General features: G+C 39.5%; 1 protein-coding gene across 4 annotated transcripts in view; it reads right to left on the reverse strand.

Annotated features, from left to right (window-relative positions):
- The window catches only part of STAU2 (staufen double-stranded RNA binding protein 2), a 172162-nt gene that overhangs the window by 117446 nt on the left and 28623 nt on the right, over positions 1 to 26093 (reverse strand). For all 4 annotated transcript variants that reach the window (XM_064706228.1, XM_064706231.1, XM_064706230.1 and 1 more), the window contains exons 5-6: positions 25593 to 25728; positions 1045 to 1204 (exon numbers count right to left, since the gene is read on the reverse strand). In XM_064706228.1, the coding sequence (XP_064562298.1) occupies positions 1045 to 1204; positions 25593 to 25728 (296 nt within the window). The remainder of the gene's footprint in view (positions 1 to 1044; positions 1205 to 25592; positions 25729 to 26093) is intronic.

Raw genomic sequence — 26093 nt, forward strand, 5'->3', positions numbered from 1 at the left:
TGGCTTAATATGGATAAAAGATTTTATCCTTTATTAAGTTTTTCTAATAAAAAGGAAAAAAAAGACAGCTTGAAATGGAAGAAGAATACACAGAAGGCTGGGCTGAGTTAAGGATGGCCATGAAGGCCAAAAGATAGACTAAGTAAGTAACTACTGTGCTATGTTCCATGGATCCCATTCCAGGCAAGTTCACTGAGTTACTGATGGCATTACTAGATGGGTCCCAGCAGGTCTGTCCTTCCTCCCTCAGCAGCACACTGTCAGGGAGTGGGGAAGAAAGAGGCTCAACCTCATAATGGATTTGGGGCCAGCCAGGGTATGATGTGCACTGGCTCTGACCCTTGCCTGATGTTTGAGGAGCAATGAATCAATCATCTTCCACAGATAGCCAAGCTGGCCAGTTTTGCTGAAGGAAATAGAATTTTACTAAGATGGACCATGTCCCACGGTGAAAGCACACCCCACCACTGCATGGTGTCCTGTGTGCACTGCATGGTGTCCTGTGGCACCAAGCAGCCCTTAAACTCTATTTCAACCAGTCTCCAATTCTCTGGAGAGCTACACTCAGCTCTACACAGTGCAACACTTTGTACTCTCTCCATCATGATCTCGGCAAAGTGTGACCTCAAGCCTTCTCCAGCCACCTACAGCTCTAACCCATGAAGTGACAGAGGTGTTGTTCATGGCTAACCTGCAACCAGTGCCCCTTAACCTCAGCATAAGCAAGCCACAGAGATTTACTTGACTGAGAATTCAATGTAGTCTCCTGCAAACACACACCTGCTGTTGAGAACCTACAGTATCCCAAGTGGTTTTCAGCTACTCCCAGAGGTCTTGCAAGTTCTTGGCTTCTTTGACTGGGAAATGTTATTAAATTTTTGCTTTCAATTTAGAGAGATTATTCTGAGAATAATTTTTCTGTTCTGTATTTTTTAAAATATGACACAACATTTCAATTTTTAAGCAGCAATATATGCTGCTTAAAGACGTAGCAGTGAAAAAGCAAGTTATTTTAAAAAAAAAAGGTTTTCCTGAAGCACAGACCTGAGGTAATTTTTCTGGAATAGGTTCATTCTGAAGAGCTTGAAGGGCCTTCATTGCAGCATTATGTCTAGCAGCTTGACGAGTCTTTCCTTCACCAAAAAACTCACTGTTGCCAACAGTTAACTGGACATAGAAAATTTTAGGCACTGGGCAGTGATACCTGGAAGGAAGTCATGAAAAGAAAACAACAATACAAGTTAGGAATTTTACCCATCCATTTTATGTAAAATAGAGTAGTATTTGGGGATAAAACATTATCTTTTCTCCCAGAATAAGACTCAGGACTCAAATGCATGGACTGTTCCTCAGCAAGGCAGTTGGTAACTCTGACAGCAGCTCCTATGTGCAAACCAGCTCCTCACCTACATTTGTGGAGATCTACAACAAGCTCTACTGTTTATCAGCCCAACAGCCTAGCTCTGCTCTCTCTTGGTTTGAGTCTTGAGAAGATGAAACCTAAGGAGAATCCAAAATTCCAGTGGAAGTCCTGCCTGGGAAACAACTCCTGTCCCACAGACAAGTGGCATGGAGAAAGAAGGACTGTTACATTGTTCATATGAAACTTGTCATCACAGCTCAGCTCTAAGGGACAACAAAGTCAGATGACAGAGAATACATCTAGCAGAAATGGATCCTCACTTGACAAATAACTTGTTCATATTTCACAGCAATGTAAGAAACCCCAGGATTCCAGGATTCCAAAAGCATGGACAAAAGCAAGGTCCATCACAACAAAACTAGACTGACTCAACCCAGATTCAGTCAAACACAATACTCTATTTTCCTTATTTCCCTTAAAGGATCCTTTTTAAAGTGTGCTCTCTCCATTTTCATCTGAGGACATGGATGGCAACTTTTGAATATTACAACTTTCTGAATTTTCATTAATAAATGTAACCCAGTCATTCCAACTGTAAAACAAAATACAAAGTTGACCAGAGAGCAGCTCACTTCAGAAGCAGACAAGTGTGAGCAAGTACTCTGGCCTCAATGTCCCTAAACTTTGTGCCTAACTCTAAAACTACATTTATATGGCAAGAACCAAGCATAACACTGGCTCAAATATACCTCTGGCTATAGGGCCTTGGAGGAGTGAGCTAAGTTGCATCTATGACGTGCAAAAAGTGTGTATTTGCTTTCTTGTTTACAGTTTAACACTATTTACAGTTTAACACATTTATTGAGAATTATTAAGGCCTGGAATACTTTTGCTTATGTAACCTTTTCATGAAATTATATAACTCCAGCTGGAAAGGCTTCTGGAGATTATCTGGTCCAAAGCAGCATTCAGAACATGGTCAAGAGCTGAAGCTAGACTGCCTTGTCCAAGGTATTGTGGAGGTCTCCAAGGATGAAGATTCCACAACATCTCTGGATGACCTGTTCTAGCATCAGACCACACTTTCTGGAAAACTATTACAAAGTTCCTACATGCCTAATGGAATTCAAACACTTGGCACTGATATTGTTGCAGATTTGCAGATGGAGCAAAGCTTCCTGCCAATGCCAAAAATTACCAGTTTCCATCTCTTGCCATCACAGGACTCCCTCCCAGTTTCCCAGCCCAACCAGCAGTGACTCTCCCTGCTTCTCCTTTGGTATGGCTGGGAATTCATGCTCTTGTACTTGCAGGGTCTTAGAGAGGATCCAAGTGATCTCTCACTCATTTCATCTAGTGATGTCAGCAGTTTGTTGACATCTTCCTGCATCTTCTTTATTGGCAACACAAATCCTCAGACATGGCACACGTCCTGCAGACAAGACCACAATCTCTACAGCCTGGCTAGAGCTCTGGAGCTAGCTCTGACTCAAGGTCTCTGATGTAACAGGAGAGCTGCTCCAGATGGTGCTAGGAACTGTGCCAGATAGTGCATCACCAGCTCTGCTGAGCACAACCTCATCCTCAGCAGAGTTTCCAACTCCCTTCTGCATTTTCTGCTGTGCAATCTGCTGTGCCTGCTGGCTCTCTCTGGGAGCAGTGCTCTGGGCCCTGCACTTACATGTGTTCTTCCCCAGTACCTGCTGAGAGGGTGCTTGACCCTCTCTAATCAGATGACTGGAAGGAAAGTTCAATGCAGCTTTTGACCAGGAGCAGCTGGCAAAGCTTACTGGCAGCTGCTAGAGCTTACCAGAAGCCAGAGCCTCCTGCAGTTCTCTTTTCCCTGCAGCAACAGGTACTCTCAAGTTCCTTGAAGAGTTCCAGGAATCTTCCCACCATCCCAGAAGATGCAGAACTGGAAATGGCTGCGTGTGTTGGCTGCTGCTTAGCACAAGACAAGCTGTGTCATGCAAAAGCAGTAGGTACCTTGATAGCATGTCCCACCTCATTACTTCACAATCCTCTTTAAAGAGAAAAAAAATGAGGTAGTGCTGTTAGCAACTACCTAGATTTAGGGAAAATACAATATCCATCAGAAGTTCCTGTTTCCTGTTGAGTTAGTAGACCTACCTTTGTCCCCACTGCCTGCAAAGGAGGAAAGCACATGAACTTAATCCACTTTATAAACTCAAATCCCACAACAAGCCTTCTCTTTTTCCCTCTCCCCTCCCCACCTTTTCATTTAAAGAGTGTTTAGGGAGCTATTTATGTGATAATAAGGAAAAATGATATTCAGCCTGTGGCTCTAGAGCCTCATGCAGCTCTTTGGCATTGCCAGAATGATTAGGCTTTTACATGGTTTTGATTAAATTTTTCTTGCTCTCCTTGGCCTCAAGCAGAGTTGTAACACAGCACTGATAATATGAGCGTTGCCAGGAAAGAGCAAAGGAACACCTGAAATGCTCAGAAAATGAATGAAATCTGTGAGGCTACTGGCTTCTCTACAACAAGGAGCATGTCAAAGGAAAAAACATGTTCCTCTTTTCAGTGAGGACAGAGACTGCATTAACAAAAGCCTCAAAAGCAATCATAGTATTGCAGTCTGCAAGTACAGTGTGACAACTAAACTGAGTTTTAATAATGAATGATTCTGTATCCTAAAGATGTACATAAGAACAAGCCATGCAAAGGCAAAGTTCTGTATCTGCCATTGATCATTAACAAACCTTCCTAGTATACTATATATGAGTTATCAGGAAAGGCTGAAAGCATTAGCAATCTTTGGAATATTTATACAGAATTTAGTGATTATTCTGCAATCATGTAACAGCACAATATTTTTCATCATAAGAACATCTACTCATCAGCTCCATCCTCTGTCCTATTCCTCAGTCCTCTGTCACTCCATTCAGCCACAGAACTGAAATAGTCAGGATTTCAAACAGTAACACCTCACATATGGACTCATTAGGTCTCAAAAAGTTTTTTAATTATCTTCATTTAGTAAATATGCATCTTCCTGCATTCTACATGGCAGCTACAAATGCTAGGGTTTTCCTTGGAGAAAATTCTTACGTAAAAGAGATTTTCAGATGATACTGGCACACTCCTCAGAACATAAGCTGACCAACACAGCCACATGACAGAAGATTGTAAGACTAGAAGACAACAGAACAGCATGTGAAATGATACATTCAGTTGGAAGAAAACAAAGTGTGATAACAGATAATACACAATCAGTCACATATAACCTATAAAAACAAGTTCATTTTCATCTGGCTGTTTTGGACTTTTGAGATTCTTAAAAAGGTTCTTCAAATAAGAGGTCTGGAAAGCAGGTTCCCTTTATTCCCTTTAAGTTCACAGCATCCAAAATCTACTTTTTAGCTAATGCCACTAGAATAGTCAACCTGAAAAAGGATATTTGCTCTATGAATGTGACCTTGATGTCAAGTTTCAGCAATGAGTAAATATTTACAACTAGTTATAAACCCCTAAAAATAGGGGTTCATAACAGAAATGCTGACAGACCTCAACTAAGTTGGTGTGAGTGGGCGCCACTATAATTAAATAAATCACCAAGGTCTGCTGACAATTAGAAAACTCATTTTGGTTTGCCACAGAGACAAACAAAAATTCTGTTCATTATAATTTTACTGGAATATGATGTCATAACATGTAAGCATACTGAAACAATCTGCTGCTTTTCTAGCCAAAATATTAATTGCATACTAAGGAGCCCTTGGGGCCTCTTCCTTTTTGGCCATCAAATCCACACACACAAAGAAAAATAAAGTATTAGTTATGTGTTCATACTGCATTTCCTGCATTTCTCTGGATTCCTCAGTGGCATAAATGTTTTTGATAAATATTGTTACCTTCTTCTTAGAAAGGGAAAAAAAGCAAGTGCACGATGCAGCTCACAGAAACCAGGAAGTTTATTTAGATTTAGCCTCATGCTAAAACGTCAGTGAAGTTTTCTCTAATTTCTAATGGTCAACATATTCTTAAACTAAGTGAAAAAGAACAAGTAAACACAGTTACTTCTCCACTACACAAGTGTTACAGGAAGTACTACCCTATTCCCATTCCTTAATATTAGCAAAGTGAAGAGGAACTGGGACCATATTTCAGTGGCCAAGATAAAGACCACTAAAATATTAGCTACAACACAGAATGGGACAGTCATTCTTCAGATGCCAGCTCTGTTGAAAGGGTTACTCTCTGCACTTTTTCAGCCTGGCTCCTTTTTCATAAGAAGTCAATCAAGCTGGCAGCCCTGCTGGCACTGTTTAATCAGGAGAATGCTGTGAGCTTTGTGAGCGGAGGGATAGAGAGCCACAGACCATGCAGGGGAGTAGGAAAGAGCATTTGCTGTGAACAACATTTTCTCTGAAACATTTGAAATTTCTCTAGGGGAGCAAGTTGCTTCGTGCAGCTGTTCCCTGGCTATATCCTATTTTCCTAAGCAGTCCATTAGCCATGTGCATTTCTTACAGATGTGAGTTCTATGATTTGAAGAAGGAAACATCCAATATAGTCACTTTTGTCTCCACACAGTGAACCTTCTGGTTCTTTCAGCAGATCCACAACAACACCTGGGAACAAAGAGGCTCTCTTTTGCAAGTACCCCTTTTGAGAGCTACAGTCCATTATTCTTGAACTGTGTCTACTAGAGACTAGGCTGATCAAGCAGAGCCTATAGATGAAGCCTTGTTGCTTTAGTTCCAGGAAGGATTTTGCTCATAGGCTCTTGTCCTGCTGGGGGACTTAACCACCCTGACATCTGCTGGGAAAGGAGCAGGGTGAGCTGTAGGCAATCCAGGAGACTTTTGGAATGCATGCAGGATAACTTCTTCACCAGCCTGAATAAACAGAGAATTTAAGGTGAAAAAGAGAATATATCGCCCCTAGAAGGAAGATCTGGTAACTTGGGAGGACTATAAGGATGTTGCAAGGTCATCTAGGGAGAAAATTGGAAGGGCCAAAGCCCAACTAGAAGTTGATTTAGCCACTATAGTTTAAGACAACAAAAAAAGTTTCTATAAATACATTGCCAGCAAAAGGAAGGTCTTCAGCATTTGTTAAATGCAGAGAGTAGTGACAGGGAATGAGGAAAAGGCAGAGATACTGAATGCCTTCTTTACCTCAGTCTTTAATATCAAGACCAGCTGTCCTCAGAATACCCAGGCCCCAGAGCTAGCAGTTGGTGATGGGGAGCTGAGTAAAGCCCTCATAGATGAGGAGGAGATGGTTAGTGACCTGCTATGCTGATTAAACACCAACAAGACTATGGGCACAGATGGGATCTACCCCAGAGTCATGGAGGAACTGGTGAATTCCAAAAGATTCCCTCTAATCTAAAAGCAATTCTGGTCAACTGATGAAGTTCCAGCTGATTGGAAATTAGCAAATGTAACACCCATCTACAAGAAGTGTTGGAAGGATGATCTGGGGAACAACAGGCCTGTCAGCCTGACCTCAGTTCCAGGCAAGGTTATGAAAAAGATCATCCAGGGTGACATTGCATAGCACATACAAGACAAGAGGATCAAGACCAGCCAAAATGGATTTACGGAAGGAAAGCCCTGCTTGACCAGCCTGAACTCCACCTGTGACAAAGTGGCTCACCTTAGTGGATGAGAGAAAGGCTGTGGATGTCATCTACCCGGATTTCAGTAAAGCCTTTGACACTATTTCCTACACTATCCTCCTAGAAAAACTGTCTTCTTGCAGCATGGATGGGTGGACTCTCTGATGGCTAAAACCTGGCTGGATGGCTGGGCCAGAGAGTTGTAGTGAATGGAGCTAAATCCAGTTGGCAGCCAGTTGCTAGTGGTGCTCTCCAAGGCACGGTTTTGGGGCTGGTTCTGTTTAATCTCTTTACTGATGATCTGGATGTAGCGACTGAGTGCAGTAAATTTGCCAATGACACTCAGCTGGGTGTGGCTCTGCTGGAGGGTAGGAAGGCTCTGCAGAGAGACCTGCACAGACAATCAGTGAGCTAAGGATGACTGCATGAGGTTCACTAAGGCAAAGGGCCGAGTCCTGCACTCACAACTACCCCATGCAGCACTATGGGCTGCAGGAGGAGCTGCTCAGCAGAAGGGGACTTGGCAGTGCTGGTTGACAGCTGGCTGAATAAGAGCCAGCAGAATGTCCAGGTGCCCAAGAAGGCCAATGGCATCTGCATCAATAGTGTAACCAGCAGGACTAGGGAAGCCCCTGTACTCAGCATTGGTGAGGCCATACCCCAAGTACTGCTTTCAGCTTAGGGTCCCTCAGTTTGAGGAGCTGGAGCATGTCCAGTGAAGCACAACAAGGTTCATGAAAGGTCTAGAAAATGTTTTCTTGTGAGGAACAGACAAGGGAGCTGAGTTTGTTTAGACTCAAGAAGAGGAAATGGCTTTAAACTGAGACAGGGGCAATCGGGATTGGATGTTAGAAAAAAAAATCATGATCAGGGTGGTGAGGTATTGGAATAGGTTGCCCAGGGAGGTGGTGGAGTGACCATCCCTGGAGGTGTTCAAGAGGCACTGGATGTTGGGGTTTAGTGGTATAAGAGTGGTAGTGGTACATTGATATTGTACTTGATGATCTTAAAGGTTTCTTCCCACCTTGATGATTCTACTTTATGATTCCTGAATGAAGTAATAGACAGCCCTACCAGAGGGGATGTGATACTGGATCTGTTGGTCACCAGTGCAAGCAAGCTAAGGAGGGACATCAAGACTGGAGGCAGCCTGGGCTACAGTGGCCAGTGAACTTGGTGTAGCTCCAGTCCTGAGGGATATGGGTCAGATAAAGAGTAAACTCAGGCTCCTGAATCTTAGGAAAGCTAACTTCCATATATTCAAGGAGATAATCAATAGGGTCCCTTGTGAGACTGCCCTCAGGGACAAGAGAGCAGAACAGAGCTGGCAGATCTTTAGTGAAGTCTTCCATGGAGCACAAGAGCTAGCAATTCCCAGGAACAAGAAATTGGTCAAGAAAAACAAGAGATCTGTGTGGCTGTGTGGCTTCTTTCTCTTTAGCCAAACTAAAGAGAAAGAAGCAAATGCAGAGGCATGGAAACGAGGACAGGTAACCTGGGAAGAGTATAGAGATGAAGCACAGTTGTACAGGGATGGGGAGAGGAGGGCCAAAGTGAAGCTGGAACTGAACCTGGCAAGGGAGGTAAAGAATAACAAGAGAGGCATCTACAAGTATGTTAACCAGAAAAGGAAGGTCAAAGAAAGTGCTCCCTGCTGAAAAACAGTGCTGGAAAACTGGTAACAACAAGTGAAGAGAAGACTGAGGTACTCAACAACTTTTTTTGCCAGTCTTCAATGGCAACCTCTCTCACACCACCAAAGTCCCTATTGGAAGGAAAGGTCAGATTCATGACCACCTGAGGAACCTGAATATAAACAAGTTTCTGGGACCTGATGGGCTGCAAGAGAGTCCTGAGGGGAATAAGTGGATTTAGTTGCCAAGCCACTCTCCACAATATTCCACTCTCTAAACTGGAAAGAACCACATCTGATGAATGGACTGTTAGATGGATAAGAAAGTGTTTGGACAGTGCAGCAAAAATGTAGCAGTTAGTGTCCCTGTCCTGATGGACATCAGTGACAAGTGGTGTTCCTCAAGGATCTGTATTGGGACTGATGTTATTTAATATCTACATTTATAACATATACAAAGGGATCAAGTGCACCCTCAGCCAGTTTGTACATGACACCAAGCTGAGTGGGGAAGTTGTCACACCTGAGGGATGGGATGCCATTCAGAGGAACCTGGACAAGCTCAATAAATGGGCCCATAGGAATCTCATGAGATTTAACAAGACCGAGTGCACAGTGCTGCACCCGGGTAAAGGTGATCCCTGGTATCAGCACAGACTGGGGGATGAACAGATTGAGAACAGCTCTCCCAAGAAGGACTGGAGGGCGCTGGTGTGTGAGAGGCTGGACATGAGTAGGAAATTCTTTATTGTGAGGGTGGTGAGGCACTGGAACAGGTTGCATGGAGAAACCTGGTGTAGGTGGAAGGTATTCCCACCTATGGCAGGGAGTTGGAACAAGATGATCTTTGAGATCCCTTCCAACCTAAACAATTCTATGATTCTATGATTAATTACTCTGACTGTTCTCTTCTAGCTTACTTTCACATCCTCCAAAAACATTTTTAATGTAAAGTGAGCAAGGCACACACTGTGTATCATTTTTAGCCACAGACATCCCTTATTTGAATGCTGACCTCCTCCCAGCTACCTAGATGTGAATTAAAAGAAGAAAACTCATTATTATTATTATTATTATTATTATTATTATTATTATTATTATTATTATTATTAATTCAAAGGCTGGTGCTAAATCATAAGTCAAATCTTTTAAAACTTTAAATGAATTTAATTAATTCTGAATGATTGAGTATTTTTTCTTTATTTAGTATTTGCTATGGTCATTTATGAAACCAATTTTGACCTAGTTATAGAAAATCCCTAAGCAAAAGAATGTTTAAATGACTACGTAAGAATTGTAAAGAAAACCATGTGATGGAAACATATTATTAACAGAAAGACATTCAAAAGCATCTGTCCATTTTTTTTAAAAATAGTCAGAAAACATAACAAAGATGCTTTCCATTTTAAAACATAGAAATGCCTTCTCTATTTCAAATGAAAGAATGCAAGAAAATCCCACATTAAGCAGTCAAGATCCATGAGTTGCAGGCAACTGCATAATGTAATCCTCCTTATCTGTTAAGGTCTATTAGAAAACAAATGAGATTACTTGCTTCTGCTGGGAGGATGATCTAGAAGCTGAGTTGATACTTAGGAATCTCCTACTGTTCACCTTGGCTATACTTTCACATACATTATTTTGTTTTGTGTCAATACTGTCCTATAACTTATATAGTTTATTTATTTTTCAGTTGTTTACCCTCCAAGATGAGCTTTCCTACTCCCTGTCAGCCTTTGCTTTGAAAGGGAACATGTTAAAGTATTTCAGAACTTTTCTGTATAAAAGACTACCCACTGTCTTGATCATCCTTCACAGCCCTTCCCCATACTTGCTCCCGCTGTGAAATACAAAAGCCAAGAATGATAGACCACATATCAATAAAAGGCAAACAGTGTTCTGTATAATAGGAATACTTATGTATCTATGCCAGAAATATCTTGCTCAACACATCTTAAAAATCACATTTTCCTCTCCATTAATTCAACCACATTAGTTCTTCTCAGATTCTCTTGCAAATACTTAATAATATAACACTTCTGTTCTGTGGTTTTCAACTGAATAACCCTCAGGTGACAACAGAGTTAGTACTACTAGTGCCTCTGTTATTAGTCTTCCATTTTAGACTGGAAAGTCTAGTCTTGTTGCATTTCTAATACATCAGTCCTCTCTATCACCCAAGTCTTCCTACCTATCTTGACCTTTCTGTGTATCAATGATGCCTTCTACATCTCATCAACATTTTCCTACTTCTTAAATGTGCAAACACATTTAACAAAAATAGCTTAATAGGTTGATTCTAAAACTGGAAGAACTCTACCTAATAATCTTCCTCTTAGCTTGACTTTTAAAACTGCTGATTATTCTTCTTTTCTTTCCCCCTCTGCATTTCTTACACAAATCCCCTTCTCCTTCAGTTTAATGAAAACATTATCCTTATCTAATGCAATAAAATGCTTAACTGAATCCCACAAATATAAGATTTACTTTACTCTCTTTACCTAAAAAATGAGTTGGCACATAACATGTAAGGTTAACACATTAGTCACACACAATCTACCTTTAATACACAGTAATTTCAAGTTGAGTTTTATACCTTTCTGTCTGTCTTTATTTATACTTTCTTTTAAACTTTGTTATAAGTCTGGGAATTTTTCATGAAGCTAATGATAATTCCCTTTTCTATTTTTTTTTCTTTTCCTGAGCTAGAGGCTATGTATTTCCTTCAAGCAGTATGAGTAACTTAGTAAGAAAAAGAATTTACTCATATTTCCACGATCACAATATCGAAACATTCCTGAGTGAAAAACAAGAGGGAGGAGGATTCAGTTTAACATAACATTAACTAATCTGGAATCTTCCCAGCAGAATTTGTGATGACAAGACAATAATATTGCCACATCACTGTTTCTCCGAATTCCAAGTTGCTCAACAGACATTTGACTGAAATAAATAGTTCAATATTTACTCTCTGCATTTATCACTACTTTGTTTACCATTTATAGCAAATATGTACAACAAGAAGTAAAAAAATAAAACTGTTGCTCATTACAAGTAATTAGAAGAAACCAACAGAAAGCTATAGGCACTTTAAGTTTAGGAGTTAGAACCATCATGGATTAAGCTGACAAGTAACAGAGCAAACATACTGAATTAGCTGTGGAGCACTACTTTCAGAGTAATTTCAAATCTCTGCTTCCAGTATGATTGCTCTCTGTCCTTCAACTGAAACCCCTGAAGTTAAGATGAAGCACTTGTCAAAGTTCCAGAAGGGTCTCAAAACCAGCCCAAGTAGTCTCTCTTAAAGAGAAACTGGTGCAAAAGATATGTAAGGAGAAAAAAAAAAAAAAAAAAAACCTAACAAAAAAGGCTAAGAAGAAGTAATAGGGAAAAAAACGGGAAAAATTATTATGAGAAAAACCTCCCAAAGTACTGTATACTGAAGACTAAGGTAGAAAAAACAAGTGAAAATCAACAGAATCAATATGAGAAAATGGAACAAAATTTTATGATCCTCTGAAGAAGTATTTTTACCTATCAACTGAATAACTAAGTAATGAAAATGGTCTACAAAATGTCAACTTATTATTGACTGTAAAAATAGCACAAATAATATAGGAATATAACAAGAATACTGCCTCCAGAGTTAAAGACATTGGAAAATGTCAAGTGGACAGTGCTGAAATGGAGTTGGGGGCTGGGAGAAGGAAAAGATAAATACCAGGAACAAGAAAATATTCTTTTCTGTGACACAAAATCAAGCATAATAAGAACAAAAGGGAAAAACATAATGAAGCTGTGATGTACACTGTATATTTCAGAGGTTAAAGCAGACATCCAGAAGACAAACATCTCATACTCTTATCTACTTCAACTCATAAAATTTCCCATGAACTGTATTACTCACTAATCTTTACAAGTATGCAGAGTGGTTACTGAGAATGCTGTCCAAATAGCCATTACAGTAAAAGAACATAAACAATGCTGAATATCTGACTGCAGAATCATTTTCTTCTTACATAAGAAACTCATGTCAAAAAAAAAAAAATCATGTCACTTGCCAGCCTAGACACGAAGTAAATGACAGAATGAAGTATCTCACTTATTTCATTTTATCATATACTTATGCCAGTAATGTAATACTTATAAAAGTGTTACTAGTAAAAACATTTCAGGGCTAGGAGTTCACAGGAATTAATTAACCTGAAAGAGGAAGACGGTCCACAGAGGAAGAAGGCTCAAGAAAGCTCACAAAGTGATTCTCACCATTCAAATAATTAGTGTGTACTGTTCTACATTCTTTTCCTACTTTGAGGAATGTAAACATACAGGAATTAAATTGCATTATCATGAGTAAGAAATTTAACCTATCACTTTAAAACTGGAAATTGCAGGATTGAAAGCAAGAACAAGCTGAAAAAGCACACCTAATTCTGATTTAATAAGCCACTCCTCAGCAGATGAGTGCAGTTAATTGAAGATGCACACTCCCCTACCTTGCTAGTTATCAGCTCTGCAACCTCTAAAAATGGCCATGCATGGCCAACTAAAGCTTCTATGCAGAAATCTTCTCCTCTGTGCCATCAGACTTGCAAAGAAAAGAAATGTGAGAGAGAGCTTGGTCAATTGCAAAGCGAGAATTGCCCTGCACATCGTATCAGAATGCTGACAAAAAAGTGGATGGCCTTAAGAAGGAGGATTTATCTCCACCTGGAAGGCGAAAGGAAGGTGTCTCTTAATTAACCATAGAGAAGATTGTAAAGAGCCAAAAGGTGAGAAACCAAAAATTATTGGTGAAGCCTTTCAGTGCTTAGATTCCTTTCTACTGAAAAGCATAAAAAGTGCAGATTTCCTAGGGAAGAAGGCATAATATCCTTTAATATTCTTTTTTATTATTAAATATTATTTTTCAATCTTTTAATGGATTTACACCGGTGACTGACAAGAAAATAGCAAGTCACTGCTAATAAAAATGCATACATAATGCAATGAGACTGCCACAGTAGTGGTCACCAAAGCACAATGACTGATCTCAGTTGGTCCAGTGAATAAAACTTAGTACTGAATATTAACAAAGAAAAAAAAGTAGATCACATTAGATCAGTACACTAAAATAGAAAGCTGCAGACTTTCTAAAAGGTAGGAAACATAAGAAAAGTTTACAAAATGGGGTGGAATTGTATTGTAGAAAATAGGAACTCAAAAGAAGTCTTGAAGGACAGAGATACCAAAGACTGTTAAAATGGAATCATAGAATTATTTAGGTTGGAAAAGACCTCTAAGACAATTGATTTCAACCATTAACCCAGCACTAACAAGTACACCACTAAACCATTTCATGAAGTGAAATTAAATCCCTCCTCCAGTGGTGACTGAAGCACTTCCCTGGACAGCCTGCTCTATTGCTTGACAACTCTTTTTGTAAAGAAATTCCTCATAGCACATGAAATGGTTAGTACAATGGTTATTACAATGTTTGACTTAGCTAAACAAGGTCAGCATAGAGATTACCTTTACTGAAGGGAACCAAGGCTCTGCTGCTGATGTCCACCTCCTTGAGAATCCTCATTTCTGTTTCCCTGACACTAGTGTCACACTTGAATCTAAATAAATAATGTGATCAGATTCCACATTCTCCTCTGTCGTGGAACAGAACCTCAAAGCTAAATTTGGCTTGTTTTTGTCCAGAGATTATTTCCCTTTTAATCATAACACTGAGGGATTCAGCCCCATTTTAGTAAAACATTTAAGCCAAACAAATTTTGGTGCCAAAGTACCTGATGAGCACCTGTGAGTGCACCTATCCTTTCTGTGATGGTAAAAACCAACTTAAACTGGCATTCTTCTTTAAAATACCCTATAAAGACATGGAGATCTTTGGAAGATCCTGTGAACTGGCATTTCAGAAGAGATGTTGACTGTATTTTCTTTGACAGACCACAGGCACCCACCAAAATCAATATAATAGACAAGATGTGAAGAGAAGCTATAACACAGTGATTGCTGGTGAAAAGTTCTGCCTTCAGATTGCACATATTCTGTTCCAAAAGAATCTTTAAAAACTTCTTTCACAATATTTAATACTTCCTCATTCTGTGGCAGAACTTTCATTTCAAAAGTGACAAAGGCCTTGTAGGGATAGAGTACAACTCCAGTCAGATCTTACAGAGTTATAAGCTGTTAAAAAAATTAGCTACTAGCCTGTCTGCTGGCTTCCCTCAGGAAAATTATGGCAACCTCTCAAAGTTAAGTTTGAGCTCTAAGAGCAGTTCACCTCTGTCATTACCAAAATAAGCAGGCAAAGGAAAGAGAATATATTCACTGGTAACCAATATTCAGGTTCTGGACACAGCAGAAAGGCCATAAGAAGAAAGGAGGCCACACAAGCTTGTTTCTTTGAACTCACTATCTCACAGGTGTCCCATCTGAAATACCCTTAGTTCAGTGCAAGTACAGGAAAAAGATAAGGGAGAATAAAAAGCTAACTGTGTGGAAAGAACAAACACACCCAAAATATTCCTGCTCCTGGAGGAGCATTCTGAATCCGTGCTTGTTTTCATACATACCAACCAGACTAGTCTTCTGTCCATATCCTGAAAGTAAAGTTGGCTGTGTTAAAGGCAGGCTAGAGAAAGAACACCCAGTGAGTTGCAAAGCCAACAGACTGAAGGGATTCACAAGGTGCTAGGGCAGGCTGCTGGCTCTGAGGATCTTTGGATCAGAAGGTTTACAGGAAGTCTCACAGGTGGAAGGGCAGTGTTGAAAGACAAACATTAGGAAACCAAAGATAAGGATTGTATTACCCCTCTTTATGTTTTCAGCCTCTGTAAGAACACAAAAAATCACATCTGAAACTTGGGAGACACATCCGGAGCCAGATATATTTCCTCCAGACCAGAGAAAAATCTGAGGAAGTTAAAGACCCAAAATAAAGCACACTGTCCACTGAAGAAGCTTCAGGAGAATTAGTCAAAACATGAGCCAAGGACCACAGAAGGCAAGGGCACCCTCTTAGCAGATAAGCAAGAAAGCAAGTGGTCTGGGAAAGTCACTATATCATGAAAAAAAATGAATAAAAATATTAATTAAGAAAAGATTGAAGCATTAGGGATTAGGAGCTCCTTTACAAATAGAGCCAAGAGGTCACTGACAAAACTACTTCATCTTGAGCAAAGAGTGTTTAGAATGCTGCAATACTGTAAAATGCCATGCCTGATGCATCACATTATAGGCACAAAGAGCAATGAAGCATCTAGAATGCTCTACATTTAAGGTTAAAAAGATTTTAATGATACCAGGTAAGTGCATTGACTTGGAGAATGAAGAGACACTGTACTTGGAACACTAACCTCAAATCTTGCTCTCTATTCTGTCAACTTGATTTTCAGCCTACATAACATTATTCTAACAGCTGTCAGCGTAATGTTGTAAATACACTTAAGAGTATATATGTTATTGATCCCTTCGAGGTTAAATGTAGCCATTAATGCAGTGGATGGTAGTGACAGGATGCATTTGTCGGAAGGATTACACGCACCCTGTGCCAGGACACCTCACCCAACCCCATTTTGTGTGCATTGTGCAAATTCATGATAACAGGGTGAGAGGACTGCAGAAAAATCAATCTTGGACAGAATTTAGTGGAAACTGTAGATTCCATAGCAGAATCTGGGTTTTCTGATGCAAGATACTCCATGTATTTTTAAGATTTAAAACACTGTAAAAATTAAACATTAGCTGTCAAAAATTTTACTGCAGGAATAAATATCCTCTGCCACTTAAGGAATCTAATTTTGTTTTAAGCCAACCATATAATCACTATTGTCTAAACTGATAGCTACTGGCAATGGCAAAGCTCATCACCTGCAAGCTCCCTTGCCACTGTTCTTTTGGGAAAACTATCTTAAGACAAACAGATGTTTCTGCTGTTTTAAACCAACAGGAAATGGACTGACTTTCTCCCTTTTCCTTTCCTAGAAACAGATACTAGCAAAGAAAAATCTTAGCACAGCTGTACTCAACACTTTTCTTGTAACAATATGTCTGTGTGGGAGGCAGGCAACTAGTGGGAACAAACAGGCCAGGGGAAGTGAAATGTAGCATGCAGAAGATGAACACAAAGAATTAATTTGAAAGTCTGTAACTGGATTATTACACCATAATGCCAATGCACTAGCAGGGGAAATAAAAGGGTAATGTACAAGGCTTTGCTTTAAGATATGATCTGAATCCTATCTCAACTGGTAATGTACACAACTGAGTTAAGTATCAGCTGGCAATCTCAGTCCCTTACAAGGAAAGAGATGTTCAAATAATCTGAAAGCTTCTTTAGTACAAATAGACTGCAGGTTTGGTGGCCAAGTTGTTGCCTTATCTTTAAGGAAATGTCTTTAGGGCAGGCCTGAGGAATGAATTAATGTGATGAAATGCAGAATTCATGCTTTGTGCAGATAAACCAAACACTTAATTGTCACTGCTGGCAAACTGGCATCCTTTACTTGCACTAGATTTACATAAAAAAGGAAAACGGCCATTGAAGCTACTGCATTTAAGCCTCAATTATTATAGAAGAGGAAAACTTGAAGAAAATGATGAGACAAGGCCTTGCAGAAAACCTGGATTTAATTGATTTGTGCTGGAATTATGACATTTTAAAGTAATGAAAAGCTTCAGAATAGAAAAAGGCAACTTCTTTGAGAATGCTTTTGCTGAGAAATTCTTGCACAAATTCATGCTGCCATCTAATGGTCTAAATCAGCTATTTCCAGCTGAATAATTAAATCTGAACAATCACTTGCATTATTCTTTGGACTATTGCTTATTCCATCCGTTTTAATCCTTTGAAATTAATATCTGTTGTTCAGAATTAAATAACAGCATATTTAAGGAGATATAACCTATTTTTAAAAAACTTTGAATTTCTATTTCCAAGTAGATTTTAATATTTCTTCCAAGTTTTTTTTCCCAAACTACTGAGAGCAGTGTGAGGAATGTAGAGAGGAGTTGTTGCAAAGTCAGTCAGTAAAAATTTTTATCATCACATCTCTCAATCCTTAAAATACAAATTTTAAGGACAGAATTTTGCAACATTGAATGGAAATGCAGGCAAAGCACCTCTGACTCTGGCTTTTTTGGGGGGAAGAATGTTGTACTCTATGGCTAAGGTCTGAAGCTAACAACTGTAGCAAAGTAAAAATCCCTGTGGCACCCCACACTGCTCCCCCACAAACCAAGAGATTTGTTTGCTGTGATCAGTTCAACACAACAAGCTCCAGGAGTGAGGGTTCACTTCACGTGGGGAGCAAGGGCACTGGTCTCCACAGCCAAACAGCTTCTTGCAGCAAAACAGCACTTTATTCAACCAGAAGCAATTCAGTGCTTGCATGCCTGCCTCTCCTCAAAACTGCTGTTACCCAGATATGTCCCTAAAGAGTTTGTTCTTTTAATACTTTTCTCTCCCACTTCTCTCTGGGGAGAGATTTTTGTCTTTTTTTCAGTCCCTCCACTGCGACAGTCGAATTACTCCCACTATAGCACTCATAAAATTATTGCAAATCAACATTCTTAGGATTATTTCTCAGAGCAGGATTCAGCCTTACATTCAGATGCCTAAATTTAGGTATTTAGTTAATATGTAGACACTAAGTTGCTATAAAAGTGAAGCTCTGGAGAGATCCATACAAAACATAGACAACCTAGCTTAAGGCATGACAAACAGCATTCTGGACTAGGAATTGTTCTGACTAATCCTTCCACTGGTTATAAGGGGAGACTGAGACTCTCTAATGCACAGGCAGAGACTATTTGAAAGGCGTCTGAGCTTGGATCCAAAGCCCACCAGCACCCTAAAGAACTGCACCTAGCTGCCTGAACTCAAGCACACAGTAGAACTTGAGATGCAGTCATGTACCTAAAACATCCACATGATGTGACACAGGACTGACCCATGAAACAGACAAGTTTCTCACAAATAGCTGGAGTCCTAGTGGATTATATAAAACCCTACGATGACTGAACATCACTTTTAGGGATTCTGTCAATTGCCTAAACTTAGCTACACAGGGCCATTTGAAATGCTCTGGGGTATCTGACCTTCCTGACCTTCTGCCTGACCTTCCGCTGCCACTCCAGTAAAGGTCTCCTCCAGGTCTTCTGCTAAATCCATTGGTACCATGTGGGTGTCTCACACACCCTGCGATGTCTCAAGCAGCACTAGAGACCTATGTTTAGGCAACTTAGTGTCCCACATCTGCCACAGCATTTTTGCTTGGGAAAAAAATCTGCTTTACACACAGCTGTGCATAAAATCCTCCTCTGTTGCAGCAAGCTCCAACATAAAACCTCAATAATGGGAACTCAGCAACAGATATTAGGCTAATCATGTGCCTAGAGTAACAAAAAGACTGCCTGGACTAATCTGGATTTTACATTTTCCAGGCTGCTGGCTGATCTAATCAATAAGAGATAGAATTCTTTCAGATCCAACTGTGTTTTATATTATGCACCGGAATATTTGTGCCTCAAACAGATGAGGCTCTCCATGCAGAGAGCTGTCTTTTACTACAAGGTAAACAGGGTGCTTAAGCAGCACATGAGAACATCTAAAGGTCATGAAAATTTCAGACCTCATTCTCTTTCTGTAAATTAGATAACTGGGTTGTATAACTGTAGGTGTAGTTCTGGAGATGCTAATATCAATAGATTTTTACATTGTCTCCTGCATTGCAACCCACGCACTTCAAATTTGGCTTTCACAGCTGTTCTTCTGGCTAGATTTTCCTTTTTTCCCCCCTCACAGGACTGTGTAACTTTTGTGAAACAAATGAAGTTGGGTGAGGACTTAGACTGCATTACTAAGCACTCATGTCAAGTAACACTTCTCTCAAATATTTTCCCTTTGATGCACATATTAAATCTTTTGGTCAGCATTCATAAAAGAAACAAACTCTTCATTTTATTCCATTCTTTCACCATACAATCTTTTATTAATATGACTTGACAATTTTAGTAATTTATCCAATAATCACACAGTCTGCTCTCTCTTTGATCATTAGATTGGATAACATGTTAGTCCATTATGAAGCTAGCAGCTGCAGATGTAGTTGGCCAAAGACCAGCCCTCAAGCTTTCTTTCATTATCCCTCATTTTTAAAGTGCTTGTTCAGTATTTAGGCACTGGTCCACAGGGCTGATATATATCACTTCAGGAGCAGAGAAGTCTACAGTTCCACGCAGCAACTGAGTACCTGGCAGGTAGGAACTACAAGCTCAGGTAGGTGATAGTCTGTGCTTTGTGACCAGGCAGAGTAGCTGGCTCCACAAGAGGGAAGGACATGCTGGTGCTTTATTTTTCTGAGCTTGGTCTTGCAAATGGCACTGTAAAGAAGCACTAATTAACATCAAAGAAAAATATGCTCAGAATGGCAGAGCTATGAAAAAAGAGAAGATGGGGAATGGTTTGTGCACTCCCCCATGCTCTGAGGAGAAAGGGGATAGTCCTCTCTTTAGTCCACAATACACAACATATGCAGGAAGAAGCAACCCTACAAAGACCAAGATGAAGGCTCAGTGCAGCAGAAACTGTCCAAGTGCACAGAAGCTGTAGTTTATCCTAGGAACACCACCACTTTGCGTGACATGCTTGCAGAGCTATCACACCATCCAAATTCCTTAAAACCAAGCAAGAAACTGCTTTAATTACTTTATTTCCGTTCTTTAGCTTGTCATTGTTTTGCATTCCCTTTGTTCCTATATTTCACAAGTGGTTTTAATTTTTAAACCTCTTTTTCTATATATATAGATTTTTTCAAGCTCTCTAGATTGTGGTGAGACACATATTAAGGAATTTTATATATTAAGAAAACAACTTCTGAATTCTCCCAAAACACAAGGTTTGGGTTTTATGATCTCTTTAACATTACTTTCCAAACTAAAACATCAAAAGCTGCTGTTCAGTTTCTAGTGGTTTTATTTCTTGGCTGAAAACTCTTTGTTTAGGTAAGTCTGTAAGATATAATTTCTTCTGTCACTTACAGACATTCTATAATTGAAAGTACTGCAGGACAATTAAACTTCAGGGATGACTCTTCAATTCTAACTGAAGAAAAAAATTAAACCAGCATTCAATGGTAACAAGGCAAGTTGGACAACCCTGTAGTCAGAATTGATACCTCATTTTCTTCTTGTACTGCTCTCATTTAAACATCCATGTTTTTAATTCTTTTTTACATGGTTTAAGCCAATTGCATTTTAGCCAGAGATGCAAGGGAGTATGGGTTCTAGCACTGGCTACAGATATGAAAGTAAGCACATGTTTTGTCCTCAGCTCTGCCAACAGTTTTCAAACCTGACCCGCTGTCTCAAGGCCTGGGCTGCGCTGAGCAGCGTGCCAGTTCTCCTGACTCTAGCCAAATGCTGTGCTGACAAACACGCAAGCTACATCAGTTAGCAACGCAGCCCTGAAAGCATCAGCACCTCCTTCCCCTGAGCCAGCCTGGAAAACTCTTAAAGAAGCCATAAAAATTAAATCTTCACCATTTTTAGCTTTTCTGCAACATATAGTGTTTGAACTGGAAGGCCTTAGTGTGCTTTTGTTGCAAAATTGCTTGAAATTCCAACCTGTGAGCTTTTAAATTGGTTGTATATAACTGGTAAATTTTGAGTGCCAAAAGAGTATTTTCCTCTATTATAATCTCTGTTAGGAATACAGAAGTCTTTGTTAAATAAGAAGTCATCTAACATGGCTGGATTCAGGGTTGACAACTTTTTTAAAAGCTCTCTCTTTTCAGAGGCCATCAAACTTTCTTTTACCAAACTTGCATGGATTTTACCTCAATAAAGAAAATCCAGAGAAGACTCCAAGTTGTTATCTACACTGTGAAATAAATGAACAGATACCCAACATATACAGATACCCAAGCTACCAGAGACTTTAGCTGGTAACTTCACATGATTCAGCTCAGCCTCACACAGACTTCATCAGCCTGTCACAATATGCAGTATAATGGCAATGAACCAATGCTGTTAACAAGTTAGCAGTACTGCATTCACTATCTTGAGTGAAGAGCAAGCACGAAAACATTCATACCTCATCCAGTTCCAAGCTGGACTGTGTTTTATCTACTATTGGGCTACCCTAAGAGGGGCACTGACTTGCCTTGCACCTCCTAACTTAGCACAGGAAGAGACTTACAAGGCTAAGACCTTAACACAGTGTTAAACACTGCCTTAAATGTTTTGCTCTGCCATGCTGAGTTTTGCATGCACAGAGCTCTAGAAACTGCCAGTATCCAACACCTATCCTGATGCAGCACCACCAGCACTGTAAGCAACAGGTAGCTAGAGCATGTCCTGACAAAAACCATAGAATTACTATGGGAAAGTGTTACTGAGAACATTTGTTGCATTGAAGAGAACACCTGTGGAAGGATGCTCATTTGAGACATCTCATCACTTGCCTTCCATGCTAAGCAGTAGAAAAACCTTCCCTTTTTCCTCTCACTTATTTGCTGTTCTTCTCCCTATGAAAAGGACATATCTATCACATAGCTATCGCCTTTACTATAAATTTACACCATCAGCTTCAGACCTTGCCAATGGATGTTGGCCCCTTACAAACCCGCTTCATCATCCTCTGTGCAACATACTGCCCATATAAATATGCTCCATGGCATGTGAGAGAGTAGTCCTTCACACACTTAAGTCAACCTAACACAAACACACCCTACCCCTCTCTGGTGAAGGCACAAGCTCCTGTATGACTAGAAAAGATAATGCTTAAGTACAGCTGTAAGTCAAGGAGTAACTTCTGCTGTACTCTCCCCCCAAAAACTGATTAATTGACAAGCAGCTCAACTTCCAGTGCTGGAGGCAGGAAATATTCAGGGCCCCAAAGGCTAGGGACAAATGAAGGAGGAGGAATCACTGCCACTCTGACATGTCAACTTAGCCTGACAGGGAATCTAGCCATCAACTTTGCATATGAATTGCAACTTTCAGATCACGTTTCAATGAGATACTGAAAAGGATCTTTTGTGCCACTTGAAACACTAGACTTTACTGGTACAGAGATATGCCCTAGAATGAACTTAATAATCTATTTTTTCCTCAATACATTAGTCTTGCCAGTATCAGAGTTTCCCTAATGCAATCTCCTAATCTTCGTCTGTATCTTCACCTATTTGAAAAGCACATTTCTTCAAACAGAGATCAGCAAAGGGACTGCAGACACAGCATATTATCTACATTAATTCTCAAATCCTGTTTTTAACTGTCTGTATAGTCTATATTTACTTGGGTACTCCAACAGTACTTCTATTTCACTACCCAATTCCCAAAAATCAGCAAATGAATGCTAAATACAATGTGGCAGTAGAAGAAAATAAATGTACCATATTATACCGCAGGAAGATAATACAGTGCTGCATCATATGCTCCATATTTCAGACTTCACTGGCTATTATAAACAATGCAGACTGTCTCTCCAAGCTTGCCTGTGGTGAGGGTGAGTACGAGGTGCCAAGCAATGCTGACTGGAGGAGGTGCAGGATCGTGCCCATCACAGCCAGTGCCCACAGCGCAGCCAGGCTGAGCCATGGAGGCTGTGCTGAGCTGCAGGGCCCGTGCCCAGCATGGCTCACAGGACAGGCTGTGCTGCTCAAATCCCCTGGCCACAGGACAGACCTGTGGCAAGAGATGGGCCCCTGGGCAGCTCCCCCTCAGTACCACCTGCGTGGTCCTGCCTTTATCTGACAGCACAGCACAACGTTTTCACAGGACCATCATTCCTGACTATTCCTGAAAGGGTTGTCCCCTTGTAAGCAAATCCTGTAACAGTGTGAATGACCAAGAGGGGTTAATCTCTGCTGAGGCTGAGGTCTGCATGATGTGGTGCCCATGGAGAACAGTCCTGGTCAATGCCACACCACTCAGGGCCCAGGGTATAGAAGGCATAGAAGATTATCTGTAATATTCACTTCTAAAATCTGCAGGTCTAACAAACAGCATTTAAATGACGCCTTACAAAGTCTAAATGCCTTTCTTACTGTGATCATAAAGGGCCAGCACTTCCCTATGCAAAACAGGGGAATGAACAATTATTTCTAGCACAGTAGTCCATCAACAGTAGTATACAGATCATTTTTCTGGTTCCTCTTTCCTCTGGCATTCATGTGCATACATGGCGTTTGCACAGCAGGTATGTGCTCATGCAGATAGACAGGTATGTCCAGTCATTTACTACTTAGTAAATATTATTAGTTATTATTCAATTTACTAACCACAGTATTATTAGCTATTCTGCATGGGTAAACTACACTCAAATAAGCACAATGAAAAAGCAAGCACAGATTGTGGCCTTCTGTCCCACCTAGCCTGTTTGTTTTGTGATCAGAAAAATCAAGTGGCCTTGGCTACCTAATGTGCCCAGAAAAATAACCTTCATGTATCATTTTACCCTAACACCAAAACATGGCTCTCATGAAACAAAATTTTCAAAGAAGCAAACTTATAAATTGAGCTAGACACACTAATCATTTTCTATGAAAAGAAATATTAAGAGTCAGCAACTGCTGAGTGTTTTGACATTCTATTTCCACCAATACCTTTCCATAATTAAGTTCAGATTCCACAATTCATACATTTAACTAGCTTTCATTTTTTCCAGTATAGCATTATATCTGCTAGTCAAGCTAATCTCACTATAAAAGCAACTCAAATAAATGAAGGATTTCTAAATATTAACTAAACTCATTTCAAGCACCATAATTAGCTTTTTAAACCATGATGGATGTAAGCAGAGACACAGGTCAGCAGTGACTAGAAATATAAGACAAGTGATACAAAAACCAGGCACTGTTCCACAGAATAATTAAAGGGTTTCTTCCAGGCTATTTTGGAGTTTTTTGTCTTCAGTAATTCTAGATATTGCTGTTATAAAACAACACAACCCAACAGCCAAGCAAATTTTAAAAGCCAACAAAAAATCCAACTCAGAATGAAATGTTAAAACCCTACACTTACCAAATTATCATAATTTTAAAGTCCGGGGAAACATAAAATAGAATTAAATAAATTGAAATATTTTCCTTAGACAATTCTTAAATGCTGCCTTTTTTTTTAACTCCTTAAATTTTCAACATTGCAATAAATTCAATTTCTAATGAAGAGTAATTTTGAACCAAAACACTCCTTCAGAGTTCATACCCTCAAGCCATTTGACAATTATGAGATGCATAAAAATGAACATGAAATCGATCAAGTCAAGCTTTATTAAAAAGGTAACACTTTTTACTGATAAAACAGGTGATTAGAACTTTCTGACCTGTTTTGGTTCAGTCCTTTTTCATGTTACAGATCATATTTTGTCTCATTTTGGAGTTTCAAAAGACCTGATTTAATATAGTTCCTCTGGGGACAAATATGGTAAAATGAGGAAAAACCTATCTCAGAGAAAGTTTTTCGGATTAAAAATTGATATAGTTCTGAATGTAGCTTTTTAAACTGTGAAATAAAGGATTTTTTCTTAACTATACATTGAGGATTAAGGAACTGAGATAGCTGACCAAGAAGAATGGCTAAAAAACTAGAAACTTGAGAATGGTCTCAAGCCAATTATCAAAATGCAGTCCTTCCAATTTTATATTCAATTTCTAAGAAAAGATTGGTTCATTTCTGATGCCACAGATTCTAATCACATGACATGACAGCAAAGAAAAGCAAAACCTTCCTCTGAAGTTAATGTTCTGCCTCCTCACTACAATGGCTGTTTAATGTCTTTTTAATGCACATTAAAAAGTAAAAAAATGCAGTTTTACACCTCTTTATTGTTTGTGTTGACCTTAGGGCTCCTGTCTCTTTTAGGAGGTAATTATGCATATTTCTAAATAAGACTGCAGATTCTCCTTAACAAAATTTTTAGTTTTCTTTTACTCTGAAATAACCTAGAAACTTAATGAAGATTTAGGACATTAAAAAAATATTTAAATAACAGAAAGAGTACAAACCTCTGATTGTACATGCCCCGGAAATTATAATTTGCTCTGTAATTGGGGATTGGCTTTGGATCTAATGGCCTGTAGATGGCAGGCTCTCCTCTCTTCATTGCCAGACCATTCAGCTCCACAGTTGGTGTTATACTGCCTGCAAGAAAAACCACTGCGAGTAAGGTGCTTAAACCAGAAATACTGAAAAACACACAAGCAGGACTGAGCTACAAAGAGAGACCTACACCATATTTTTTTTTACTCTTAAATTCAAAAGATGCAACGGAAAAGACATTTCAGTTTCTTTAAAAGATGGGAATATAGATGCCAACTTAATCACAAGCAATGAGAAAGAACATTTAAAAATCTCTCTCAGTGAATTCTCTATGCAGTTTCAGTGGATTAACCTTCACATATGAATGAGAAAATCAGTGTAATAAACAAGCTGGTTATTCATCATTCCAAAGTACTTACAATACATTATGATACTTTCTGAAATAACTATAAAGATAATAATGTGTC

The sequence above is a fragment of the Zonotrichia leucophrys genome, chromosome 2, assembly GCF_028769735.1.
Source record: "Zonotrichia leucophrys gambelii isolate GWCS_2022_RI chromosome 2, RI_Zleu_2.0, whole genome shotgun sequence".
Lineage (NCBI taxonomy): Eukaryota > Metazoa > Chordata > Aves > Passeriformes > Passerellidae > Zonotrichia > Zonotrichia leucophrys.